The sequence below is a fragment of the Ranitomeya variabilis genome, chromosome 1, assembly GCF_051348905.1.
Source record: "Ranitomeya variabilis isolate aRanVar5 chromosome 1, aRanVar5.hap1, whole genome shotgun sequence".
NCBI lineage: Eukaryota > Metazoa > Chordata > Amphibia > Anura > Dendrobatidae > Ranitomeya > Ranitomeya variabilis.
Genome location: NC_135232.1, coordinates 250,510,420 through 250,534,633, shown reverse-complemented (window position 1 = coordinate 250,534,633; position 24,214 = coordinate 250,510,420). Strand labels below are relative to the sequence as shown.

The 24,214-nt window shown below is 41.5% G+C and overlaps 1 protein-coding gene across 1 annotated transcript in view; it reads right to left on the bottom strand.

Moving 5' to 3' along the window:
- ULK1 (unc-51 like autophagy activating kinase 1) overlaps positions 1–24,214 on the bottom strand; it is a 105,205-nt gene that overhangs the window by 32,610 nt on the left and 48,381 nt on the right. Inside the window, exons 6-9 of the mRNA XM_077293322.1 lie at positions 16,541–16,714; positions 15,553–15,626; positions 13,280–13,381; positions 408–466 (exon numbers count right to left, since the gene is read on the bottom strand). Of these exons, the coding sequence (XP_077149437.1) occupies positions 408–466; positions 13,280–13,381; positions 15,553–15,626; positions 16,541–16,714 (409 nt within the window). The remainder of the gene's footprint in view (positions 1–407; positions 467–13,279; positions 13,382–15,552; positions 15,627–16,540; positions 16,715–24,214) is intronic.

The window sequence follows — 24,214 nt, the reverse complement described above, 5'->3', positions numbered from 1 at the left end:
TATAGATAAAGGGTAACTTCTACACTCGATGTACAGGAGGCACCAATATCAGTCCCTGCCATCCCAGGCCCATATACATATTTCACTTCGGCCACTTTTGGTAGAACACCTCATTAAAAATACAAACTAGTCTAAACATTTTCTTGTGCCCCATAGACTTCTTCTGTAATAAAAAAAAAGGTTTCCTCAAATAACCTGCCCCATTTGCTGAAGGGATTAACGGCCTTTCTGTCTAAGCCTGGCACAAGCAGTTATGCAGTGTTAATTAAGGAATGCTCGTGTTAGTGCCAGCCATGCAGCGCCCATCGCCCATCTCCCTGGCAGCTTGGAACTTCAGCACAGAATCAACAGGTGTAGGCCGAGAGCAAGTCAATGGAAAAAGTCAGTCACGCTGAGAGAATGATTACTTGGGTGTGAGGGTCTTGTTTTTTTCATAGTAGAGACGAAGATCCTGAGGGCTGCTGGCCTGAAAAGAGAAGGAAGCTTTAACCATGGGTGTGCTGTATGCTCGAAAAGATCTGGGCTGCGGATTATTATTTTTATCACAGTCATACGATAAGTAAGACACCCTATTGGCCTAACCACCACCTCCCTAACCACCAATGTACTTATTTAGAGCCAACATGAAAGGAGCTATTCTTGTTATCTGACATAGAAGAGGTGCAACCATGTCATGTAAACCACAAGGTGCTGCAATACACATCCATTCCTCAGCGGACGCTAGGAAAACAAAATCTTTACTGTACAAAGTTTGTATTGTGGACAAAAATGGCAGTGTATATTATATTGTAGGTCAGCTACACTCAGGCAGCGATTTATGAGCCGGCACTCGAGAAGAAATAAGGAAGGTCGCTCAGTCATTCAGCCAGCTACAGTACTTCACCTCATGGTACGATAAACATGCAAGCTCAGCCAAGCATGCATGCATTGTCAATGTGTAAAGACGAACAAACCCATCCCAAACTCCGGTTAGGTTACGTTCCCATGATGAGTTTTTGACGCTGTGTATTTTCACTGTGGGAAAATCTTCAGCATCTAAGATGAGATCCCTTTGCTGTGTTGTAAGCTGTTTACGGATCATGGCTTTTCCTATATAATGCAACTAAGAAAATGTCAGGAACATCCTGCAAGAGGGGCTAAAATCTAAAGAATCACCTTAGACAATAGAGCTGTGTTCCGGCTACTATTGACCATGAGTTTAAATGTGAATGGCACAACCATATCCCCAATTAAATGAGGGTGTCCACACTTATGCAACCACATTATTTTAGTGTTGTTATTTTCACCTCAAAAGGATATTGTTTCTCAAAGGATTTGTCAGATTATGGGTGACATTAGAAGTAATAAAAGTTGGAAAATGGTTCTTCTGATGACAAAAACCTGGCACTTTAACAAGGGTGTGTAGAATTTGTATATTCACTGTAAGTAATCAATGCAATTGTGTCTATCTATTGCATAAAGACTAGCACAGAAGTATTACATAAGAATAGAAAACATGGTCTGACAAATAAAGATTACAATCTCAATATTAGCATGGTGACCCGGATTGACCATGGAACAGAATGTGCTTGACAACTATTTGATAAGTCATGTAAGAGAACCTGTCAGCAGGCTTTCACCCACTAACTATTTATATGTACCGCAGCTCTTTCAGAGACAAACCCAGCAATGCCTTTACCTACACAGTCCATTCCTCCTCCACTACTGAGAAATCACCATATGAAGGGACATGAAAATGAAGTGAGGATGAAGTGATTTCCATGCATGGAAGCACTGCTCAAACCTCTGCCACTCCAGCTCTATTCTCCATCCAGGGCTGTCTCCTCCTGTGCTTGACGTTACATGACAAAGTACCGGTCACTCAAGCAGGAGAAGGCAGCCCTGTTTGGGAAATAGAGTCAGCGTGACAAAGGCTTGGGAAGTGCTTCCATATGTGAAAGCACTTCAGCCTCATTTGCATATCGATTTAAACGCTGATTACTTATGAATGGAGAAACAGACTGCTGGATTTGTGTTCAAACGAGCTACATGCACATATAAATATTTAAGGGGACAGGGTTTGAAATCATGCTGGCAGATTCCCTTTAAGGAGCTTTATTTTACAGAACTGCAGTTAGACAACACAATAGTAGTATGTCAGGGGCCATTTTTCCGCACAAAGGGCTACATTAACTATAGAAATAAACAGGAAAACAACTTCTTATGTGGCGAATGGATAAGTGATTGAACCAGCGCCAGTCCTCCAGTTATTTCAATACTACAGACAGGTACCAGTAAAGCTCCAAAGACTTTGCCCTTAGTTCCATTCTCTTTTTAGATCTGCTTATTACTTTTTTTTTTAACTCTTTTTATTGAAAGATTTCACAGGATAAATGTTACAATCATATAATATCACAGTATAAGGTCAGAATGATTCCATCATTTACCTTTAACCATTCAGTACAATAACATGGATGTAACATCACACTCAGAGTGAACAAATAAAGAAAAGCGAACAGATTGGAACATAGCGTATTGGGACAGGTTCCTTTATGAAGCATTGCTCCCTTGGCTAAATTAGATGGTTCCTTATCAACATTCAGAACACGTACCAATTCGGGGCATATCAGAAGTACACTCTTTTAGTCTATGTATATCATACATCACAGTCCATATGTCTAAAGGAACACACATCAGGGCTCGTAACGTGAGACTGACGAAGTCATGGCATTAGAGGATAAGTGCGTTAAGGTTGAGTCACACCAGTTCTCCCAAATTCTATGGAACTTCTGGGGACATCCTCTATTTCTATACAATATGTTCTCATATGGTATTAGATCATTCACTCGTTTTTTCCACTGGTTGATAGTGGGAGGTTTTCCCCCCATCCACCTTAGTGCTATTGCTTTCCTAGCATTAAATACATACAATTTATATTCTATCATAGTGCGACCACAATTCTTCATCCACAATACCCAAGATACATATCTCTGGGACACACTAAATAGGTATCCCAATTATCCTTTCTAGTGTAGTTATCACTTCACTCCAGTATCTTCAGATTATCCCATAATTCCAGATAAGATGCCAGAAATCCGCCCCTGGTTCCCCACACCTATGGCATTCATCAGATACTAGTCCGCCAAATCTATGAAGTCTAATTGGGGTCAGATACGATTGATGTAGGATATATAGTTGGATTAATTTATTATTTGCGGCTGGCGACACACCATATGTGCCTCTAGGGCATCATTCCACTGATCATCAGTGATCAAAGGACTCAATTGTCGCCATTTACTCTCTACAACAAGTTGAGGAGAAGCAATCCTGGAGTTTAGTAGAAAGGTATATAGGACAATATTACACCTGTGGGCTCTTGACTTGTTAGCACTCCTATCAGTGGATATCTGGATACTCGCATCCTAGGATATGGAAATTGAAGCGCTCATCTGAAAGTATCTGTAAAAATCCCTATGCGGTATCCCAAACTTGATATGAATTTGATCAAATGATAATCAGATTTTTGAAAATGAAATTTTATTAAGTGTTGTTATTCTATATTGCTTCCAGAAAATTGGGTCCTGTAGATGTGAGGTGTGGAAATTCGGGATTATCCCATATCCGAGTCTCTGCCATCTGGTCGGTGAATTTCATGATGCGCTTACTCTCTAGCCACATCTGTATCGCTAAACTGTTTGCAAACAATAAACCTTGTGGTGGTCTGTAGGACCCTTCTAATATTGCCCTTGGTGTATTCCCACCCGAGAAGTGTATAAGATGAGCTTCTGCGTTATTGAGCTTGTCACTACCTATCCAGTGCTTCAAATAACGTATCTGATCAGCTAAATAATACAAAAGCCACCCTGATTTTTGGGTCTCTGCGGGGATCCAATACTTAATATGGGCCTTTATGAACCCCATATAAATATCGCCATCATAACATGTATTTTCCTATAAAACCCTTTGGGGATTTTAATTGATGAATGTTCCAACACATACAAACATTTTGGAAGAATTATCATTTTGATTAAGTTAATTCTTCCTGCCACAGATTGGGGAAGTTGAGACCAGTTCTCAAACCTTTTCTTCATCATATCACTTAGGGGGTATGCATTATCCTTAATTGGGCTTTGATTAATTATAATACCTAGGTATTTAAATTTCTATACTACTTGTAATCCAAAAACCACAGTTTCAGCCATATTATCTATAAATGGCATAACCACAGATTTGCCCCAATTCATTTTGAGACCTGATAGTTCCCCAAAACAGTTAATGAGGTCAATTGCTCTCAGGAGGGATTGCTCTACTTTATTTAGGAAGAGCACCAGCTCGTCGGCATATAATCCCACTTTATCTATTCTAGAATTTATACTAATGCCCTCCACTAAAGGGTCCTGCCTAATTTTAAGGGCGATAGGCTCTCTCACAAAGAGCTTCGGGGACAGGGGGCAGCCTTGTCTGGTTCCTCTACCCAGGAACATTATTTTGTCTCTTTGAAATGTCCCTATAAAATTCGGGTCTAGATACTTCTATGAATTCATAACTCTTGGTCGCCAAAACAACGCTCACTTTATACAGGGTTGGGAAGAGGGATTTCTTCGAAAGTCAAATGCCGAGGCCAGCCTAGACGTAAACAGGAATTAGGTTTCCAAGTTACTGAGAGCGTTAACAGAGTTTTGCCTGTGAGCTGCATTTCAGGAAACATGTGGGGCCCGGGTCAAGGTTTCACATTCCCGCTGGTATAGGAGCTTACTGTATAGAGAAAAGGCCCCTATAGTTCAAGGCTGGGTATATGGGGTTCTTGATGACACTTCAAGTGAAGTGTGCTATACAGCTTTCCCTTTTCTACCACCATTACGTTTTGGATCTAAATATCAGTTTTAGTTAGAAAACACATGTCTGACAGCAACGGATTCCAAGCACCTTGTGGAAGCCTTTTTCATCAGATTCCTCGAAACCACCAAACATGGTAATTCGTAGAAAATAGTGATGAGTGAACATGACGGGATAAGGTGTTATCTGAGCATGCTCGTGTGCTAACAGAGTGTCTACTCTAAAGCATACTCGAATAAAAAACAAAATAACCAGGCGCCCGTACAGAAGTGGCCAGTTATTGCTGCTATTCTCGGCACTCCCCTGAGGATTCCAATATCCGCCATATGGTACTAGAGGTATGGGCCTTTTTATTTAGTGCTCGTTTTCATGTTCTCTACAGGGGGTCGTGTCTCACAGGTTAATCATGCCGATCAGACTAAAGACACGCCACAGAGAATCCCGTGAGCAACGCCCCATAACATATCTCTAAAACTATACTGTGGATTTAAAAAAAAAAAAAAAACTAAAAAATTTTTTAAAAAAGGAAAATCTCAATGGAGCCGTGTGAATAAAATAATAAAGAAAAAAAAACAGATCGCCTTTAATTTCTGATCATGGTTGTTGTAAAAAAAAGTGAACAAACAAAAGAAAAGGATAAGTCACAGAGTCATGCGATGAAGGCTATGTGGGTGCTGTTATGTGCGGCTTTATTTCATGTGCCAAAGAGCTTACACTTTATTTTATGGAACACTGTGCGACCTTTCCAGGAAATCATTGTGTAACTGTGAGGAATCATACCACTACATCCAAAATGGGTCAATTATCTACTTGGGAGGCTAGGGGCAATAGACTGAAAAAGTTGCATCAGCCACTTGTAAGCCAAAAGGAAAATGAAGAACGGGGATTTACGTGAGCGGACTTGTACAATCAGTGAATAGGATTCTTCATATCTAGAAGCAGAATATATATATATATATATATATATATTGATGTAATGAGTGCAGAGAACTAGAGAGCTCAGCAGAGAAGACTCTTCAAAAACTCTTCCTTCAGAACAGATCAGAACAAGCTCCTCCAGACACACGGCCGGGCATGTCTACCAGTGACCAGTGGGGCTGTACCTCCAGCAGAGGGCAGAGCCATTGTACGTGCTGAATTCTCTCCTTATTAATGCTCATGAGTCAATGATCTATAAATACGTGAGCAACAATCAATTAACCTTGTGGATCTCTGAGGGCTAGCATAACATGGACACGCTATTTTTACTTAGGATTTTCCTGTGTACACAGCGCACAAGAAGAACTCGGATCAGTACATTATTTGGGGATTTGGAATATATAACTTCAAGCCAGATGATGGACTAAAATACCCTAGAGAAAATATCTAATATATAAAGCTGAATGTGTGTGTGTGTGTATGTATGTATGTATGTATGTATGTCCGGGATTGGCATCTGAACCGTAGCAGCTACAGCCACAAAATTTTGCACAGTCACACGTCTGGACCCCGAGAGCGTCATAGGCTATGTTGTGAGGTGAAATTTTAACCCCGCGCTTTCCAATTCACCAAACAATTTTGCCCCTATCTACATAATGGGGAAAAAGTGAAAGGAAAAGTGTTGGAGGCGTCGCAGCTACAGGCACAAAATTTTGCACAGTCACACGTCTGGACCCTGAGAGCGTCAAAGCTATATTGTGAGGTGAAATTTTAACCCCGCGCTTTCCAAGTCACCAAACAATTTTGCCCCTATCTACATAATGGGGAAAAAATGAAAGGAAAAGTGTTGGAGGCAAATTAACAGCTGCCAGATGTGAACAAGGGGGACTTAAAGAATGACAGCGATGGCACCAAAGAGTATATACTGTACAGTTGCTAAGGTGGGGCCCCAACATGGGATAATCACACCACCACGGGGATATGAACACACACACAAAATGCGCCACACACTACCACGTGCTCGAACACATATACCACCCTCAGTGCACATTTCACCACACATACACCAACCTCGCCACATAAAAGTAGAAACACAAAAGTCGCCGCTCAAAACTCGCCACGCGCAAAACTCTCCACATGCAAAACTCGCCACACGTGCAAAACTCGCCACACGCAAAACTTGCACACGCAGAAAAATTGCCACACGCAGAAAAATTGCCACATGCACAAAAGTTGCAACACATGCAAAAGTTGCCTCACACAAAACTTGCACATACTCAAAAGGCACCACACATAAAACTCGCCACGCGCAAAACTCGCCATGCGCAAAACTTGCTGCACACAACTTGCTACACTAACCTGTCACATGCAACTCGACACACAAAAAGTTGCTACACGCATGTCGCCACACAAAACTCATCTCACAAAAGTCCCTACATGCATGTCGCCACACGCAACTCAACACACACAACTTGACACACGAAACTCGCCCTAAAACACACACAAGTCTGGTATCCTTCAAAAATAAAAATCTGATTAATAAGCAGACAAACTACAAGAGCAACAAATGTACCATATAGGAATCCGGCAGCTGTCAGTCACATGACCAGTCTATTATGTGTATGTGTGAGCTAATATATACTGCCAGGGGGTGGGCTTACTGTTGGCTGGGGATTTATCAGGCTGCCATTTTAGCTTACAAATACTGAGGTAAAAATACTGACCAAATAACGTGTGAACGAGGGCTAATACAGGAGGAGATGGCATACAGCTATATACTATATACAGGAGATGACACACAGGTATATACTATTTACAGGGGAGATGACACACAGGTATATACTATATACAGGAGGAGATGACACACAGATATATACTATATACAGGAGAGATGACACACAGGTATATACTATATAGAGGAGGAGATGACATACAGGTACATACTACATACAGGAGGAGATGACATACAGGTATATACTATATACAGGAGGAGATGACACACAGGTATATACTATATACAGGAGCAGATTACCTACAGGTATATAGTATATACAGGAGGAGATGACACAGGTATATGCTATGTATAGGAGGAGATGACATACAGGTATATACTATATACAGGAGATGACACACAGATATATACTATATATAGGTGAGATGACACACAGGTATATACTATATACAGGAGATTACATACATATATCTAATATATAAAGCTGAATGTGTGTATGTATGTATGTGTGTATGTCCGGGATTGGCATCTGTACCGTCGCAGCTACAGCCACAAAATTTTGCACAGTCACACGTCTGGACCCCGAGAGCGTCATAGGCTATGTTGTGAGGTGAAATTTTAACCCCGCGCGTTCCAATTCACCAAACAATTTTGCTCCTATCTACATAATGGGGAAAAAGTGAAGGGAAAAGTGTTGGAGGAAAATTGACAGCTGCCAGATGTGAACAATGAGGACTTAAAGAATGAGAGCGATGGCGACAAAGAGTATATACCGTACAGTTGCTAAGGTGGGGCCCCGACATGGGATACTCACCACACACGGGGATATGAACACAAACACAAAATGCGCCACACACTACCACGTGCTTGAACACATATACCACCCTCAGCACACATTTCACCACACACACACACCAACCTCGCCACATAAAAGTCGAAACACAAAAGTCACCACTCAAAACTCGCTACATGCAAAACTCGCCATATGCAAAACTAGGCTCACGCAAAACTCGCCACACGTGCAAAACTCACCTCATGGAAAACTCACCTCATGCAAAACTTGCACACACAGAAAAATTGCCACATGTACAAAAGTTGCACCACATGCAAAAGTTGCCTCACACAAAACTTGCACATACTCAAAATGCACCACACATAAAACTCGCCACGCGCAAAACTCGCCATGCACAAATCTTGCTGCACACAACTTGCTACACTAACCTGTCACATGCAACTCAACACACAAAATGTTGCTACACGCATGTCGCCACACAAAACTCATCTCACAAAAGTCGCTACATGCATGTCGCCACACGCAACTCAACACACACAACTTGACACATAAAACTCGCCCTAAAACACACACAAGTCTGGTATTGTCCTTCAAAAATAAAAATCTGATTAATAAGCAAACTACAAGAGCAACAAATGTACCATATAGGAAATACGGCAGCTGTCAGTCACATGACCTGTCTATTATGTGTATGTGTGAGCTAATATATACTGCCAGGGGGGAGGGCTTCCTGTTGGCTGGGGATTTATCAGGCTGCCAATAGCAACCAATCACAGCTCAGCTTCTATTTTGCTACAGTTAATTAACCTGAGCTCTGATTGGTTAATATAGGCAACAAAGACATTCTCAGTATAACAAAGCTAATATATGTTGTGAAATGCTTCTATTTGCTTAGTTTTTGCCTTTTAATAATTACATTTCTATCTATTTGTTTTGTGGTTTTTGTGTGCAGAATAAATTTTTGTTAACACATTCTATTTTGCTAACAGCAGTCATTAACCCGGGCGAAGCCGGGTAGTACAGCTAGTATATATATATATTAGTACCCTCCTAAGCAACACACCCATCCACAGAACAAGGAAGGAGCACTTCTTCCAAATATAAGACCTTTAAGGTAAATGCACACAATATCTTTCTCAGGGGAATTCCGCTCTGAAAACCACCTGAAAATGGCTACCTAAATTCTCAAAAGAATGATTACACGCATTTCTATGTGAAAATGTCTTGCTGTGCATATGTTTAGGCTTTTGAGCATCTTTTAACCTCTTCAAGGTTTCAAAAACACCAAGAAGCTTAAAAAGTGAGTCGGCCATTCTGCAGGCGTTTTCCGCTCTGAAGACACTCTGTTCTTTCTAACAGAAGTTAATGGGAAGACCTACTGTAAAGAACGCCCAGAAGATGCCTGTGCATCTTTTTGAATGTTTTGACAGTGCGTCTACTTGAAGACTTGCAAGTGGATTGTTCAAAGGTAAGTGGGTTAAAAAAAAAAAAAAACACTGGAAAATGCTAGTAAAAAAAAGGTGCTACAAAAATGGCGAAAAAGCACTAACCCCCCCAAAGGATATTTTATTGTAGCACTGACAACCAACGGTACAGGCATGCTTTACAGTGTTCTGGTTTATGTCTGGGGCTCAGACTGAGACTGGAGCCAGTTTTATAACACATTTTAAATAAATTATTACTTCAACTGTTTCATTTTTGTCTATGTAGTAAGAATTTTACTGGATGAATAGACCACCAACAATCATATCTTTCATAAACACTCAGAACTGGAAAACTTTCTCCATTTCCTGTCTGCACAATATAGGACTTCTTCAGGGAGCCATACACTTAAGGGCGCCATCACATTAGACTCTGTGACCTACAAATGGCATATCTACAGAGTGCTAATTCTACAGAGTGCTACCAAGGCCATGTAGAGGTAGATATAGTGCTACCAATGACATGTAGAGGTAGATATAGTGCTACCAATGACATGTAGGGGTAGATATAGTGCTATCAATGACATGAAGGGGTAGATATAGTGCTACTAATGACATGTAGGGGTAGATATAGAGTGCTACCAATGACATGTAGGGGTAGATATAGAGTGGTACCAATGACATGTAGGGGTAGATATAGAGTGCTACAAATGCCATGTAAGTGTAGATATAGAGTGCTACCAAGGCTAGGAAGGGGTAGATATAGAATGCTACTAATGACATGAAGGGGTACATATACCGAAGTATTAATGTCATGTAGGGATAGATACAGAGTGCACCAATCCCATAAAGGGGTAGATATACAGGGTGGGCCATTTATATGGATACACCAAAAATAAAATTGGAATGGTTGGGGATATCAACTTACTGTTTGTGGCACATTGGTGTATGGGAGAGGGGAAACTTTTCAAAATGGGTGGTGACCATGGTGGCCATTTTGAAGTCAGCCATTTTGGATCCAACTTTATTTTTTTCAAAGGGAAGTGGGTCATGTGACACATCAAACTTATTGATAATTTCACAAGAAAAACAATGGTGTGCTTGGTTTTAATGTAACTTTATTCTTTCATGAGTTATTCACAAGTTTATGACCACTTATAAAATGTGTTCAAAGTGCTTCCCATTGTGTTGGATTGTCAATGCAACCCTCTTCTCCCACTCTTGACACACTGATTGCAATATCGCAGAAGAAATGCTAGCACAGGCTTCCAGTATCTGCTTTTTCAGATGCTGCACATCTCCTATCTTCACAGCATAGACAATTGCCTTCAGATGACCCCAAAGATAAAAGTCTAAGGGGGTCAGATCGGGAGACCTTGGTGGCCATTCAATTGGCCCACGACGACCAATCCACTTTCCAGGAAACTGTTCATGTAGGAATGCTCGGACCTGACACCCATAATTAATAGTATGGTGTGGTATATGGGGTACAAAGATAGCGGGGCCATTCTTCATCAATGGAAACCTCAATGCCACTGAATATCGGAAATTGCTACATGATGGTGCATAACCACATTATGAGTGTCAGGTCCGAGCATTCCTACAAGGAATCTGACCCCCTTAGACTGGCATTTCTTTTGCAGTGTTGCTATCAGTGTGTCAAGAGTGGGAGAAGAGGATTGCACTGAAAATCCAACACAATGGGCAGCACTTTGAACACATTTTATAAAATAAAGCTGGATCCAAAATGGCCGACTACAAAATGGCCACCATGGTCACCACCCATCTTAAAAAGTTTCCCCCTCCCATATACCAATGTGCCACAAACAGGAAGTTGATATCACCAACCATTCCCATTTTATTTAGGTGTATCAATATAAATGGCCTACCCTGTAGAGTGCTTACATTGACATGTAGGTGTAGATATAGAGTAGTACCAAGGCCAGAAAGAGTTTAATAAAGAGTTCTACCAATGACATGTATGTGTAGATATAGAATGCTAACCGTTCGATGTACGGGTAAATATAGAGAGCTACTGACTGTTAGCAACCAATAGCTCATCTTACATTACTATATTATTGACCTCATTGCCTTATTGGTACAGTTGTAGAGAACAGAATTGCTGGACTCGGGCTTTTGGTCACAACAGTAATCTGTGGCTGCAGGACAGGAGCCCTGTGAACCAACTCTTACCTGACAGCATCCCAGGCTCTTCTTTTGATTTGATTGCTTGGCGCAATGTCATAGTTGTGGGTAACATGCATGTGATATGTGATGTCATACCAGGCCATCTAATCAACAGAAAACCGCGAATGCTGTCCGATAAGAGGCAGTTCTCAGGGCTCCGGTCCAGCGGCCACACATAACTGATTTGGCTGATGGATTGGGTCCTGAGAATTAATTTACACCAATCCTACTTATAGGTGTCAAAGTTAGATGAAGTAAAAAATGCTTATTAATGGTGATAACTGGCGTCTGAACAAAAGCTGGTCAGCCATTTGTATAGAGCGTCTCAGACTACCGCTGAGCCCTGTGCGGCAGATGGTCTGAGGAGCGCAACAGCCAACTTAGGTGACAGCAGAGGGGTCTGCGAATCAGCAACCTAAACTTTTAAAATGAAAGCTCCAGGTACATCAGATTAAAAGTAACATGTGGGATGTTTGGGATAAAGTACAATGGAAATAGTGTTCACACAATTTGATGCCCAGCGCCCATTTGTAATGCCAACGAATATGAAGCATAACGCCAACTGACCATAGACACCGTTTTAACACAACCAAAGCTTTCCATAACCCACTGATTCTAAAGTGTCAACTTCCTGCCAAACTGTAAAGATGGCGCAATCAATCCTGTAGGCCACAATGAAATGTACAATCCACATGTGTAGAACTCTGACAGGTATACAGGTGTTTGACTCTGTGAATAGCAAAAGAACTTAATCAAGGTAAATTAACCCATCCCTGAGCCACCATGCTATAATATATCAATGCCTTTTAGGAGACCCATCTAGAGAGACATTTCATGGAGGTGATGTTTCTTGCAGAACTGTCCATGTTCTCCACTCTGGTGCTTATGCCAGTTCTGATGAGGACACGAGACAGGTTCTCATTACATAGACAGGTGTCAGTTTCTCTCAGGGATGTCAACTACTAAAAGGTGGTGACATAGGAGGCTTTTGTTACCCTGTCTATGAGCTTGAGGAAGGTCTGAGCTCATTTAATCGGGGTTAACAAAAGGTTAACAGCTTTCAAAGGTCGTAATGTGAAGAATACTGGTGTAGCTGAATGAGAACTATAATCCAGACCAGGGCAGGGGGGGATATGCTATTGCTACCACCTGTGCAGCTGGACAGGGGCCCAAGAGATAAGAGGAACCACTTCCTCCTCCAAGTCAGCAAGCAGCATGTCACAGACCCATAAAGGGGTGCAGATGATGAAATATAGGCCATGTAGGGCCCACATACAGTTCTTGTCTCGGTCCATCCCGGATTCAGACTATCTTTATAACTGTATCATACAATAAAGGCAGTCAATATAAATCGTCAAGAGCAAATTCAGTTCAAGGTCACTAATTCTGTGGTAGAACTGAGATGACACTTACCTGGAATGGAGCCTTGCCAGTCAGGCACTGGTAGATGATCGTGCCAATGCTCCACAGATCAGCTTTGGCATCATAGTGCTGAGACATAATAACCTCCGGTGCCTGGCAGGACAAACACACAAAAAAGACACCATGGATGTGTAGTCTGTAGCTCTTTTACAATAAGTTAATCTTGATTAGTATCCTCCCAAACATACAAGGTACACATCTGGCCCCGAGAGCCAACACCAACCTCATGGCCCAGGCAGCTATATTATGTGTAGACCTAACAGACCTACAAGTATGTGTTTAGGTAAACGAAATGATGCAGAGGACGGAGGAAACACATATGCCGGAATTACGAATTCTTTCCATGCACCGTACCCTTAGTAAGATATCTGTTTAGGATTCATATTCTGCATGTGTAGATGTTTAGGCAGAGGCAGTAAATCACTAGGTATAAATAACATCAAACTGGCGGCCCAGCCATCCGTCCGGCTGAATAAGGAGAAGGGCCTGACTGACAATGAAGACTACTGGGATACATAAATTCCCATCACTTCTGGGAGTGTGCCAGCTGTCTACTTAGCAGCAAGCAGTCAGTAGGCGCAACCTTGTTGACAAATGTGGTTCAAACCGTTTCCCAAAGCAGGCAGGGAATGGCTCTACAAGTTGCATTACTCTAATCCATCTCTGACATTAAGTGCAGAAACAAGGAAAAACATACATTTGGCAAACTACAGTTTATTACAGACCACTCCCTAAAAAATGGAAACAAAGACAACCAATATTCCAGAAATTACGCTTCAGGAGTTGCAGTTGTCAAGAGCACAGCCAGGAACAGAACACAGAAAATCAATCCTTCAATGCCGCCTCTGGGTAGTACTCATACAACAACCGGCAATCAATGTAGGTACTCTGGAAAATTCAATCATGAGCACCGTCAGCCCCCGAGCTGCTCTTTGATTGGTACACTGACCAGCCTTGGTGATTCAGCAGGACCATCACTAAACCCAACAGACTTGTCAACTGCCCAAATCTTCTCTCCCCCCAAATTTCCTGTGTAGAGACAATCAGGAGGTCTCCATATGCAGAGGATGGTTATCCTGTCCTGCCGAAATTCACTGGCTCACCTTACCTAAATTTAATGGGTATAGCCACCTTTAGAGAGGCATTCTACCAGTTTTCCAAAACAAGTCTTGCCCTAGCTGTGTTGCAATTTTGCCTCCTCTTGCACAATCAAGCATTAACGGGAACCTGTCCCATGCTTCATGCTGCCTGAACACAGCACAGTTGCCTCCTTCCCACCCACTTAGGTAGACTGACAGATATCTCTCTATGTGAGTGCACAAAGGAGAAGCTGTCAGTCTAGCAGAGTGGCAGGGAGAACGGACGTAGCTCTTCAAATAATCACTAGGGACGAGCGAATCGATTTGCAGTTCTCCGGCCCAGCGGCCCATCAGTGATGCGTGGCTGCCGGAAGGTAGCACTGCCAACTGTCTCCTACCCACTGGCACGCCAGACACCTCTTCTGATTAGAAGATCTAGGGTGATGTCATGCTTATATCATGCCGCAACAATTACATCACACCGGCCTACAAGAGGAGATTCTGGGAAAGCTGGCAGGTAGGAGGCAGTGTGCGGGGCTGGAGTCTGCAAAATACTGATGTGGCCTCTGGGCGATGGTACTGCAATTCGATCACCTCATCTTTACTGGACACAATGTCCTGGTGGCGCTTTCAACTAAGTTTTTTCTGAAATAGATTGGTTTGGGCAGCATGAATCGCGTGACAAGTTCCAGTTAATAGAAATAATTGATAAAGAAATGAAACGTTATCGATTCCGCCAACAATGACCCCAACGTGCAGTATGTACTTGTGTAACCACTCCGACACATAAAACTACCAAAACCTCGAAATCTTGCACAATGCACAGGAAATACTTTACTAAACCATCATTAAATATGGAGAAACAGCAAATTAGGGCCTGGGACTTTATGTGAAAGCATCGGGGAATGAGGAATTATGTGAGAAATAACATATAGAACATATCAAACCCAGAAACATTGATCTGCTTGGTTTTGAGGGCTTCATCCTAACATATCACCATGCAGACGCATTTCTTCTTTCAATGCTGCACAAATGGGGACAAGATGTAACTTTTGGGGTCTTTTTTACATAACTGTAAATTTTGGAGGACATTATTTTTGTAGACAACAGACTCTAGACAAATCATAATAGGGCATTATAGTTATAACCAAAGGTCTATATGACTTCAAGGAAGAAATTGATTACCATATACATGGGGGATCCACACAAAGTTGCCGCCATCATGTTGTTCTGCAGATACCTTGCAAATCCAAAATCAGCTGTGAATGAGAAAAATCCAAATGGTTACAAGCCTATTTCACGCTCTCCATCCTTGCACACATTTTGCTTACACCTTGCATGGAAAAATTAGCTACTTTCAGGAGGAAACCCCAACAATAAAAAATTTTTTGCTATGTAATCTGAGAGCATCATGATGTGGTGGAACAGAGCCCGATTACAAGGATATATCTATCACTTTTTATGTTTTGCTGCTTCAACACAATCAGTGTTTCATTAGCAGGAGATTATCACTACAGAACAACTACACTCGAGTTACCAGGTTTAGTTTGCTTTCATGGGGGAGTATAAGAAACTACGGTAAACCCAAGGAACTAAAAGCAGACCATTAGATGTTAAGGTCTATTTACATGGATCATTTATAAGAACGGTGGTCCCTTATCCTGTGTGAATATGCCAACGGTCAGCAAAATGCTGGTTTCTCAGCTGATCGGATGGTGTATGCTGGCGTAAAAAAAATTATGATCATTCTGCCCTTATACAGTTCATATCATCCTGTTTACAGTTGATTGGCGCTAGTTTATGGGATGGAGAAAAACCACTTGCCTCACATAAAAGAGTCTGTGGGTGGGGAATCTTGCAAGACGACTTAAAACAATCACTAAACAAGCAAGAAGAATAAGACTACAGTACTGGAACTATAAATACCTAGATAAAATACTTGTATACAAGGCGCCAGGAAAGGAAGCTGAAACAAAGCCAGGATAAACAGAGCGAGGCTCCTACAGCGCTTGGGATTTATGCTACACAGTGACTATTAATAATGGGACAACGACCTAAGATGGTCACCAGTTACTAAGGCAAACTACCAATATGGGGGGTTCCATTCCTCCGCACGTTGTGTGTTCTTCTGCTCAGCAAAACAAGGAGGGATCCACATATAGGAGCAGCTTACCTATCTTAATGCGAATATTGTTGGGGTTGGACCTGCGGCCACCTGTGCAGGACAGGAGGATGTTCTGAGGTTTCAGATCACGGTGAATAATGCCTTTACTGTGCAACATCTTCATCGCTCCAGCAATTTGCTGCAGAAATAGTCGGATGGTGTCTTCGCTCAGGGTCCGCATTGCTAAAAGGCACAAAGAAGAGTGAGGTTCACGCAAAGTCACATGCTAGATCTCGAATGATTCCTTACAGTCATATCAATATTGTACTAAAGTGACTACAAGCCGATCTGTCATGTGAACACATTTCTTGCAGTTTCTGCTAATGGTTTGAACACACTTATCTCATACAGTGTACGGTACATATATCATATCTGTGGTCGTTTATGGTCAAGCATGAATATCCAGCCAAAGAGAAAGGAGATTTTACAGAAAAAGGTGAAAGCTCATATGCTTCTCCATAAACGTGCAAAAGAATGATGGCAACAGCAGCATGATCTAATATAGGAAATGTACTCAAGTTGTGGCATAATATTAAGAAGAAACCCCCCCAAAACAAATGGAGAATATTTTTCACATAATATAATACTATTTTTTTTTTAATTGTCACTGTTTCTTCTTGTTCTGTATGTCCTAATGGGACATGTTATATTTGCTGAATAACATGCCTAATATTGCTGGGAAATTAAAAGGGTTATCAGGTACTTGCATCAATACGAGATCTGTCAGGCTATGACACTGCTGGGGTGGATATCTGCTGATTAAGTGTCTCAGACCCCCATAAATATTATTATTATTTATTACTAGATGGAGGCCCGATTCTAACGCATCGGGTATTCTAGAATATGTATGTAGTTTATTTATGAAGTAAACGTGACTGAACTACGTGGCACTGTGACTGACAGAACTTATTCAGTAAACGTGACTGAACTATCTGGCACTGTGACTGACAGAACTTATTCAGTAAAAATGACTGAACTACATCACACTGTGACTGACAGAACTTGTTCAGTAAACGTGACTGAACTACGTGGCACTGTGACTGACAGAACTTATTCAGTAAAAATGACTGAACTACATCACACTGTCACTGACAGAACTTGTTCAGTAAATGTGAGTGAACTACGTGGCACTGTGACTGACAGAACTTATTCAGTAAAAATGACTGAACTACATCACACTGTGACTGACAGAACTTGTTCAGTAAATGTGAGTGAACTACGTGGCACTGTGACTGACAGAACTTATTCAGTAAACGTGACTGAACTACGTGGCACTGTGACTGACAGAACTTATTCAGTAAAAATGACTGAACTACATCACACTGTGACTGACAGAACTTGTTCAGTAAACATGACTGAACTACATCACACTGACTGACAGAACTTTTTCAGTAAATGTGAGTGAACTACGTAGCACTGTGACTGACAGAACTTATTCAGTAAACGTGACTGAACTACATCACACTGTGACTGACAGAACTTGTTCAGTAAAAGTGAGTGAACTACGTCACGCTGTGAGTGGGTTTAAAATTCCACGCCAATATCGCTGATTGGTCGCGGCCGGCTGGCGCAACCAATCAGCGACGCGGGATTTCCATTACAGACAAACAGACAGAATTAGACGATTATATAGTAGATTATAGCGTCATTTATTCCATGGCGCAGTACATATCAATATTTACTGTAAGTCTCTGACAAAAAGTGATGCCCGGCTCAAAACCCTGACTATCCCTTTAACGAAGCCCTATAGCATTTAGGTAAACAGCTTTGAGTAAGGCTCCATTCAAATGTCAGTATTTTTCCATCAGCATTTTATCAATATTTGTATGCCAAAACCAGGAGCGTCTCCAAAACACAGAACAGGGGTCAATCTATCAATTAATAAATTTCTCTGTAGGATCCACTGCTGTGGAATACAAATACTGAGGTGTGTATGAGGCCTACAGCTTGCATAAAAATCATCATTCTCGGTAGCACATCATCCTATGTAAACAAGACATGTGCTGGTGAGAACAATGAAAGTCTATGAGCACAAAACGATCTGTTACTGATCCCTTTGTGTAATAAGAAGCGCCATTAGCCTAGCTACCTGCCTATCGGCAAACATGTACCCGGTTGGCTAACAGCCGCAGGTCTAAATGCGCCCTTACACCTCTTTTTATAGATATTTAGTCAAATCTGTTCTTTTTATTCTTGAGAAAATAAACAATGGCGTCCGTTTCCCACTGTGCACAGGCACACAGTGTTCAATATGCAGGAATAAGACATTCACAGGACACAAACCGACCTGAGATAAAAGAGAACTTTTCCATTTCCACATACAACACATCAAACACGACTCTGCTCCCCCAGCTGCCCCGCCAGCTTTACATGACCGCAGCAGCTCGAAAAAAGCTCCGCGTCTTGCCAATACAGTCATATAAAGGCTGGAGGTTATTAAACGCTTATGAAAATATAGTCTATGTTGTAACAGCACTCGAGAGCAAGGCAGGAAATGGAAGGTTAAATTCCCAGCAAGCGTGGGAAAGTGCGCGGCTTAATATGGGCTTTAGGGGAAATAAGGAACATGAATAAATAATGGCGAGCTTTTTATTATTGGGATTACACAAACATGTTAGCGGGCTCCTATACATGCAACACGCTAAATAGTGGCACTGCTTCCTTTATGTATTGTAGTCAACAGCATTAGTATTCCATAATATCAACTGTGATCCTTTCCCTCTAGCTGTACGAATATACAAGTCATAGCGGTATGTGAAAGCAAAGTTTGTTTTAAGATTTTTTTTTTATTATTTTTTTTTAGAGCTAGATGATTTCTAAAATCCTCCACAAAACTCTTGAAAAATCCTTCCAGGCGGAATCCTGCACAGCACGTCATTTTTCTGGTGGATTCTGACAGGAATGCACCTGAAAAAGCGCTACAAAACATCTCCATAAAATGAACATAATGCACAGCACTTTCAAAATGAAATTACCGTGCAGATGTTCTGTCTGACGTCACTTCTCTTAACCTCTTCAGGGTTCGGAAATTCTGAAACAGTTAAAAGAAGTGACATGCTCCTTCTTTTAGCAGCTTTATAGAGTGAAAGCTGGCGCAAGAATAAGTGCAAAGGCGCAGGCTTTTTCCTGAAGCAGTTTCGCCCGGGAAAACTTGGCGACTGTGCCGATGTCTAAATGATTTTTTTTTTAGGTTTTTTCCTTAATATTTTATGAAAATCATCTGGTAAAAAATAAATGCATGTAAGTTCTTTGAAGCAGATCAGAAAAAGTACAAATCCACCAAAAACGCCACAAAAAAGAATTATATTATGCTGCCTATTCCGCATAACAATCCGAAAAGTCAATATCGACTCTTCATTGGGCCTATTTGCACAACTTTGGATGAGAAGTCAGACCAGAAACTTCATTTACAGACACATGTTTCAGGTATTTTCCCCTCATTAGTGCAAAGCAGGAGATCTGTTTTGCTGGATGAGAGGCTTCTGACAGGGTCTAAGCGGTAAATCTTTTCCTTGTAGAGAGTTCCTCTGGGAGTTTAAATATGCAAAATTTATATTGCACAATGTCCAACTTGTTAAACCAAAACGGACTAAGGCAAATAACGTGTGATCTATAAAGAGTACCGAGTCTTCCTGTGACTGGCTCGTCTTCCGCCTCCAACACCAGCATGTTTAATCCTAGTAGGATATGCCTTCAGAAGGCTAGGCCACAGGGGATTAATGAGCCAAGTACTCATCAGAGCAGTGCGGTACCCGATAATAAGCAGCCTCTTTGCTCCCAGGACGCTGTGTTGCCAGCAGTGCTTGGAAGTAACTATATCCTTTGTTTATTTCTCTGGGATGACGATGTGACCGAATGATTCTCCCAGGAACGGGGCTGTTTGTTTAGACTTTTTTCCTCTCATCTGCTTGGCATGAGATCAGTTTCACAGGGTAAACACATGCTGTCTGACCAGGTCACTCCTAGGAGCTGTCTGGTGCAACATCCGACCGTCCTGGTAGAGTTTACTAACATTACTGCCGAGCAAGGAAAATCAGACAGCGCCAAGTCCATGCGAAGAGAATGAAAAAGATCAAGACATTCCCAGAGATGCTAATCCAGTACTCCACATATGTTTATGCTAAAGTCTTATGCGCGGCTGTTAAATGACCACTGATCAGCTACATCGGCAGTCATATAATGGCGTGTTTGACCACAATCACGGGACGTTTGTCAATGCGGTCATGCTGTCCATAGAATATTATGGGCAGCGCACAGCCTGCTTACCCAGGACAATATGCTGACATTAACAACGGTTTTTAAATTGGTGGAAAAATCTTCACATCCATTGAACAAGTGTTTTTGTCGTTCAACAGGTGATTGCTGGCCTGTTTACATGGCCTCATCGTTGGAAACCAGGAACGTTCCTTTGGCAATTATCGTTCCACTGCAAAGCAGCGTTAAACCCGTACTAGAGGACCTGAAATCATATAATATCAGGCCAATGCTATACCTTATAATTTACAAACTAGGGAATGCCTGAAGCACACTAGACGACGGGCTCAACCATCTCCAAAATGGTCGCGAACCCTGTGAGATCCCATCTGGAAGACAGAGGCTGAAGGATGGTTCTCCTGATACGGGTTAGATCTCATACATGGGCTCTGTAATCCAACACTTGGACATGGGTTTCCTGCTTTGGAGGAGTATCTATGTGACGTGAGGTTCGGAAACATACTCAAGTCTCAATATTTTAATGGTTGCTCTACTTTTAGAACTGATTATTATAAGTGTTCTTTTAGGAGGATTTCATGAAGGCACACGCAGTGGCATCTATTAATATAGAAGGCGTCTTTGTGGTCCTTATAGTTAGTCTATGTCTGGCCAGATGACAACTCTGTTACCAGATGGTGGTTATAGAGAGAGAATAGAAAATTATGGGCACAAGCTGGCACAAGTCTTATCATCCTGTCTGCTGTTGAGGTAGCCATAAAACGTTCAGCAGTCCACAGTCCTATTTTTCCCGGGAGAAATATCCTAGATAGTAAATAATAATTTACGTATAAAGTCATCAAAACAGAGATTTGCATGCTAATTCATAGGATATGTCTCAATCATAAACAATCCAAGTAACAAAGCACAAAACACAACACATTTCACATGATGGCAAAGAGACATAAAATACTCAGACATAGTAACAAAACAACTAAATTGGACATGTACAAAGCGGCTAAATATTCTGCCCACTGAATACCACCGGATCCGATTACCAGCCGTAATCCGGCAGTAGGCACGATATACATTTATGGCACCACATGCTGCAGCAAGTCTGTAAGAAATAGATGGTTTATTCCTCCACTTCAATTATTCAGATTTTTATGTAGCTTTTATGTTACTTTCCATCTGTTCATTGTGCAGAGAAGCCGGGATGCACATTGTATCTGTGCCCACATTGGGGCATATGCTCAGAATTTATGAGCCCGACAGTGTGCACAGTCAGGATCGATGTCGAGGCTTCCATCCACCATAGGGACCCACTGTTAAGAATCGTGTACATATTGTATGCCTTTCTTTGCAGGGGTCCTATGTATAGGAAAATGACATGCTATCTTATACAGTTAAATGGTATGCAGGAGGAGCCCTATAGTAACGTCAAGGTATATACAGTGGTTTCCGAAAGAATTCACCGTCTTGGATTTTTACCTATTTGGTTACATTACAACCTGTGTTTAAGTATTTTTCTCATCAATTTGTGCGTGATGCATCAGCACTAAATAGTTTACGCTAGTGAAGTGAAGTAAGGAAAATATAGGCATAAATGAAATTTATAGGATCAAATAACTAAAATTGGCATGTGCATATGTATTCACCCCTTTTGCTATGAAGCCCCTAAACATTTCTGATGCAAACAATTACCTTCAAGTACACCTGTGTGCAATGTATCACATGGTTTGTCAGTATATACACACCTTTTCTGAAAGGCCACAGAGGCTGCAACACCATTAACCCCTTCATGACCAGAGCTTTTTTCGGTTTTGCATTTTCGTTTTTTGCTCCCCTCCTTCCCAGAGCCATAACTTTTTTATTTTTCTGTCAATATGGCCATGTGAGGGCTTATTTTTTGGGGGACGAGTTGTACTTTTGAACAACACCATTTGTTTTAGCATGTCGTGCACTAGAAAATGGGGAAAAAATTCCAAGTGCGGTGATATTGCAAAAAATGCGCAATCCCACACTTGTTTTTTGTTTGTCTTTTTTGCTTGGTTCACTAAATGCTAAAACTGACCTGCCATTATGATTCTCCAGGTCATTACGAGTTCATAGACACCTAACATGTCTAGGTTCTTCTTTATCTAAGTGGTGGAAAAAAAATCCAAACTTTGCTTAAAACAAAAAAATTGCGCCATTTTCCGATACCCGTAGTGTCTCCACTTTTCGTGATCTGGGGTTGGGTCAGGGCTTATTTTTTGCGTGCCGAGCTGACATTTTTAATAATAACATTTTGGTGCAGATACGATCTTTTGATTACCTGTTATTGCATTTTAATGCAATGTCGCAGCGACCAAAAAACGTAATTTCGGCGTTTTGACTTTTTTAATCCTTTTTTAATTGATAGATCGGCGATTCTGAACACGGCGATACCAAATATGTGTAGGTTTGATTTTATTTTTATTGTTTTATTTTGAATGGGGCAAAAGGGGGGTGATTTGAATGTTTATTTTATTTTTTTATATATATTTTTAAACATTTTTTTTACTTTTGCAATGCTTCAATAGTCTAGGAGACTAGAAGCTGGCACAACTCGATCAGCTCTGCTACATAGAGGCGATGGTCAGATTGCCTCTATGTCGTAGAACTGCTGAGTTGCTATGAGTGCCAACCACTGGGTGGTGCTCACAGCAATCCGGCAGTGACAACCATAGAGGTCTCCAGGAGACCATGGGTTGTCATGCCAACACACCGGTGACCCGCGATCACGTGACGCAGGTCACCGGTGTGCGTATTTACGTCCGATGCGCCATTTAAATGCTGTTGTCAGTGCTTGACAGCGGCATTTAACTAGTTAATAGCCGAGGGCACATGTCAGCTGTTCAAAACAGCTGACATGTCCCTGGAAAGATATGAGCCCACATCAAAGGGAGGGATACCGACATCGGTGTACTATTACGCCCGATGTCGATAAGGGGTTAAGCAAGAAGCACCACTAACCAAACACCATGAAGGCCAAGGAGATCTCCAAATAAGTCAGGGACAAAAGTTGTTGAGAAATACAAGTCGGGGTTGGGTTAGAAATAAATATCCCAATCTCTGATGATCCTCAGGAGCACCATCAAATCCATGATCATAAAATGGAAAGAACATGGTACCACAACAAGCCTGCAAGTGAGGGTCAGCCACCAAAACTCTCAAGGTAAGGAGGGCAAATCGATTAGAGAGGCATCACAGAGACCAAAGGTAACCCTGAAGGAGCTGCAGAGCTCCCAAGCAGAGACTGGAGTGAGTATCTGTCCATATGACCACAATAAGCCGTACACTCCATAGAGGTAGCCTTTAAGGAAGATTGGCCAGAAAAAAAGACTTTCTTTACACACAAAAATTGTATAGCTCATTTTGAGTTTACCAAAAGACATGTGGGAGACTCCCCAAATGTATGGAGCAAGGTGCTGTGGTTAGACAAGACCAAAACTGAACTTTTGTTCCACC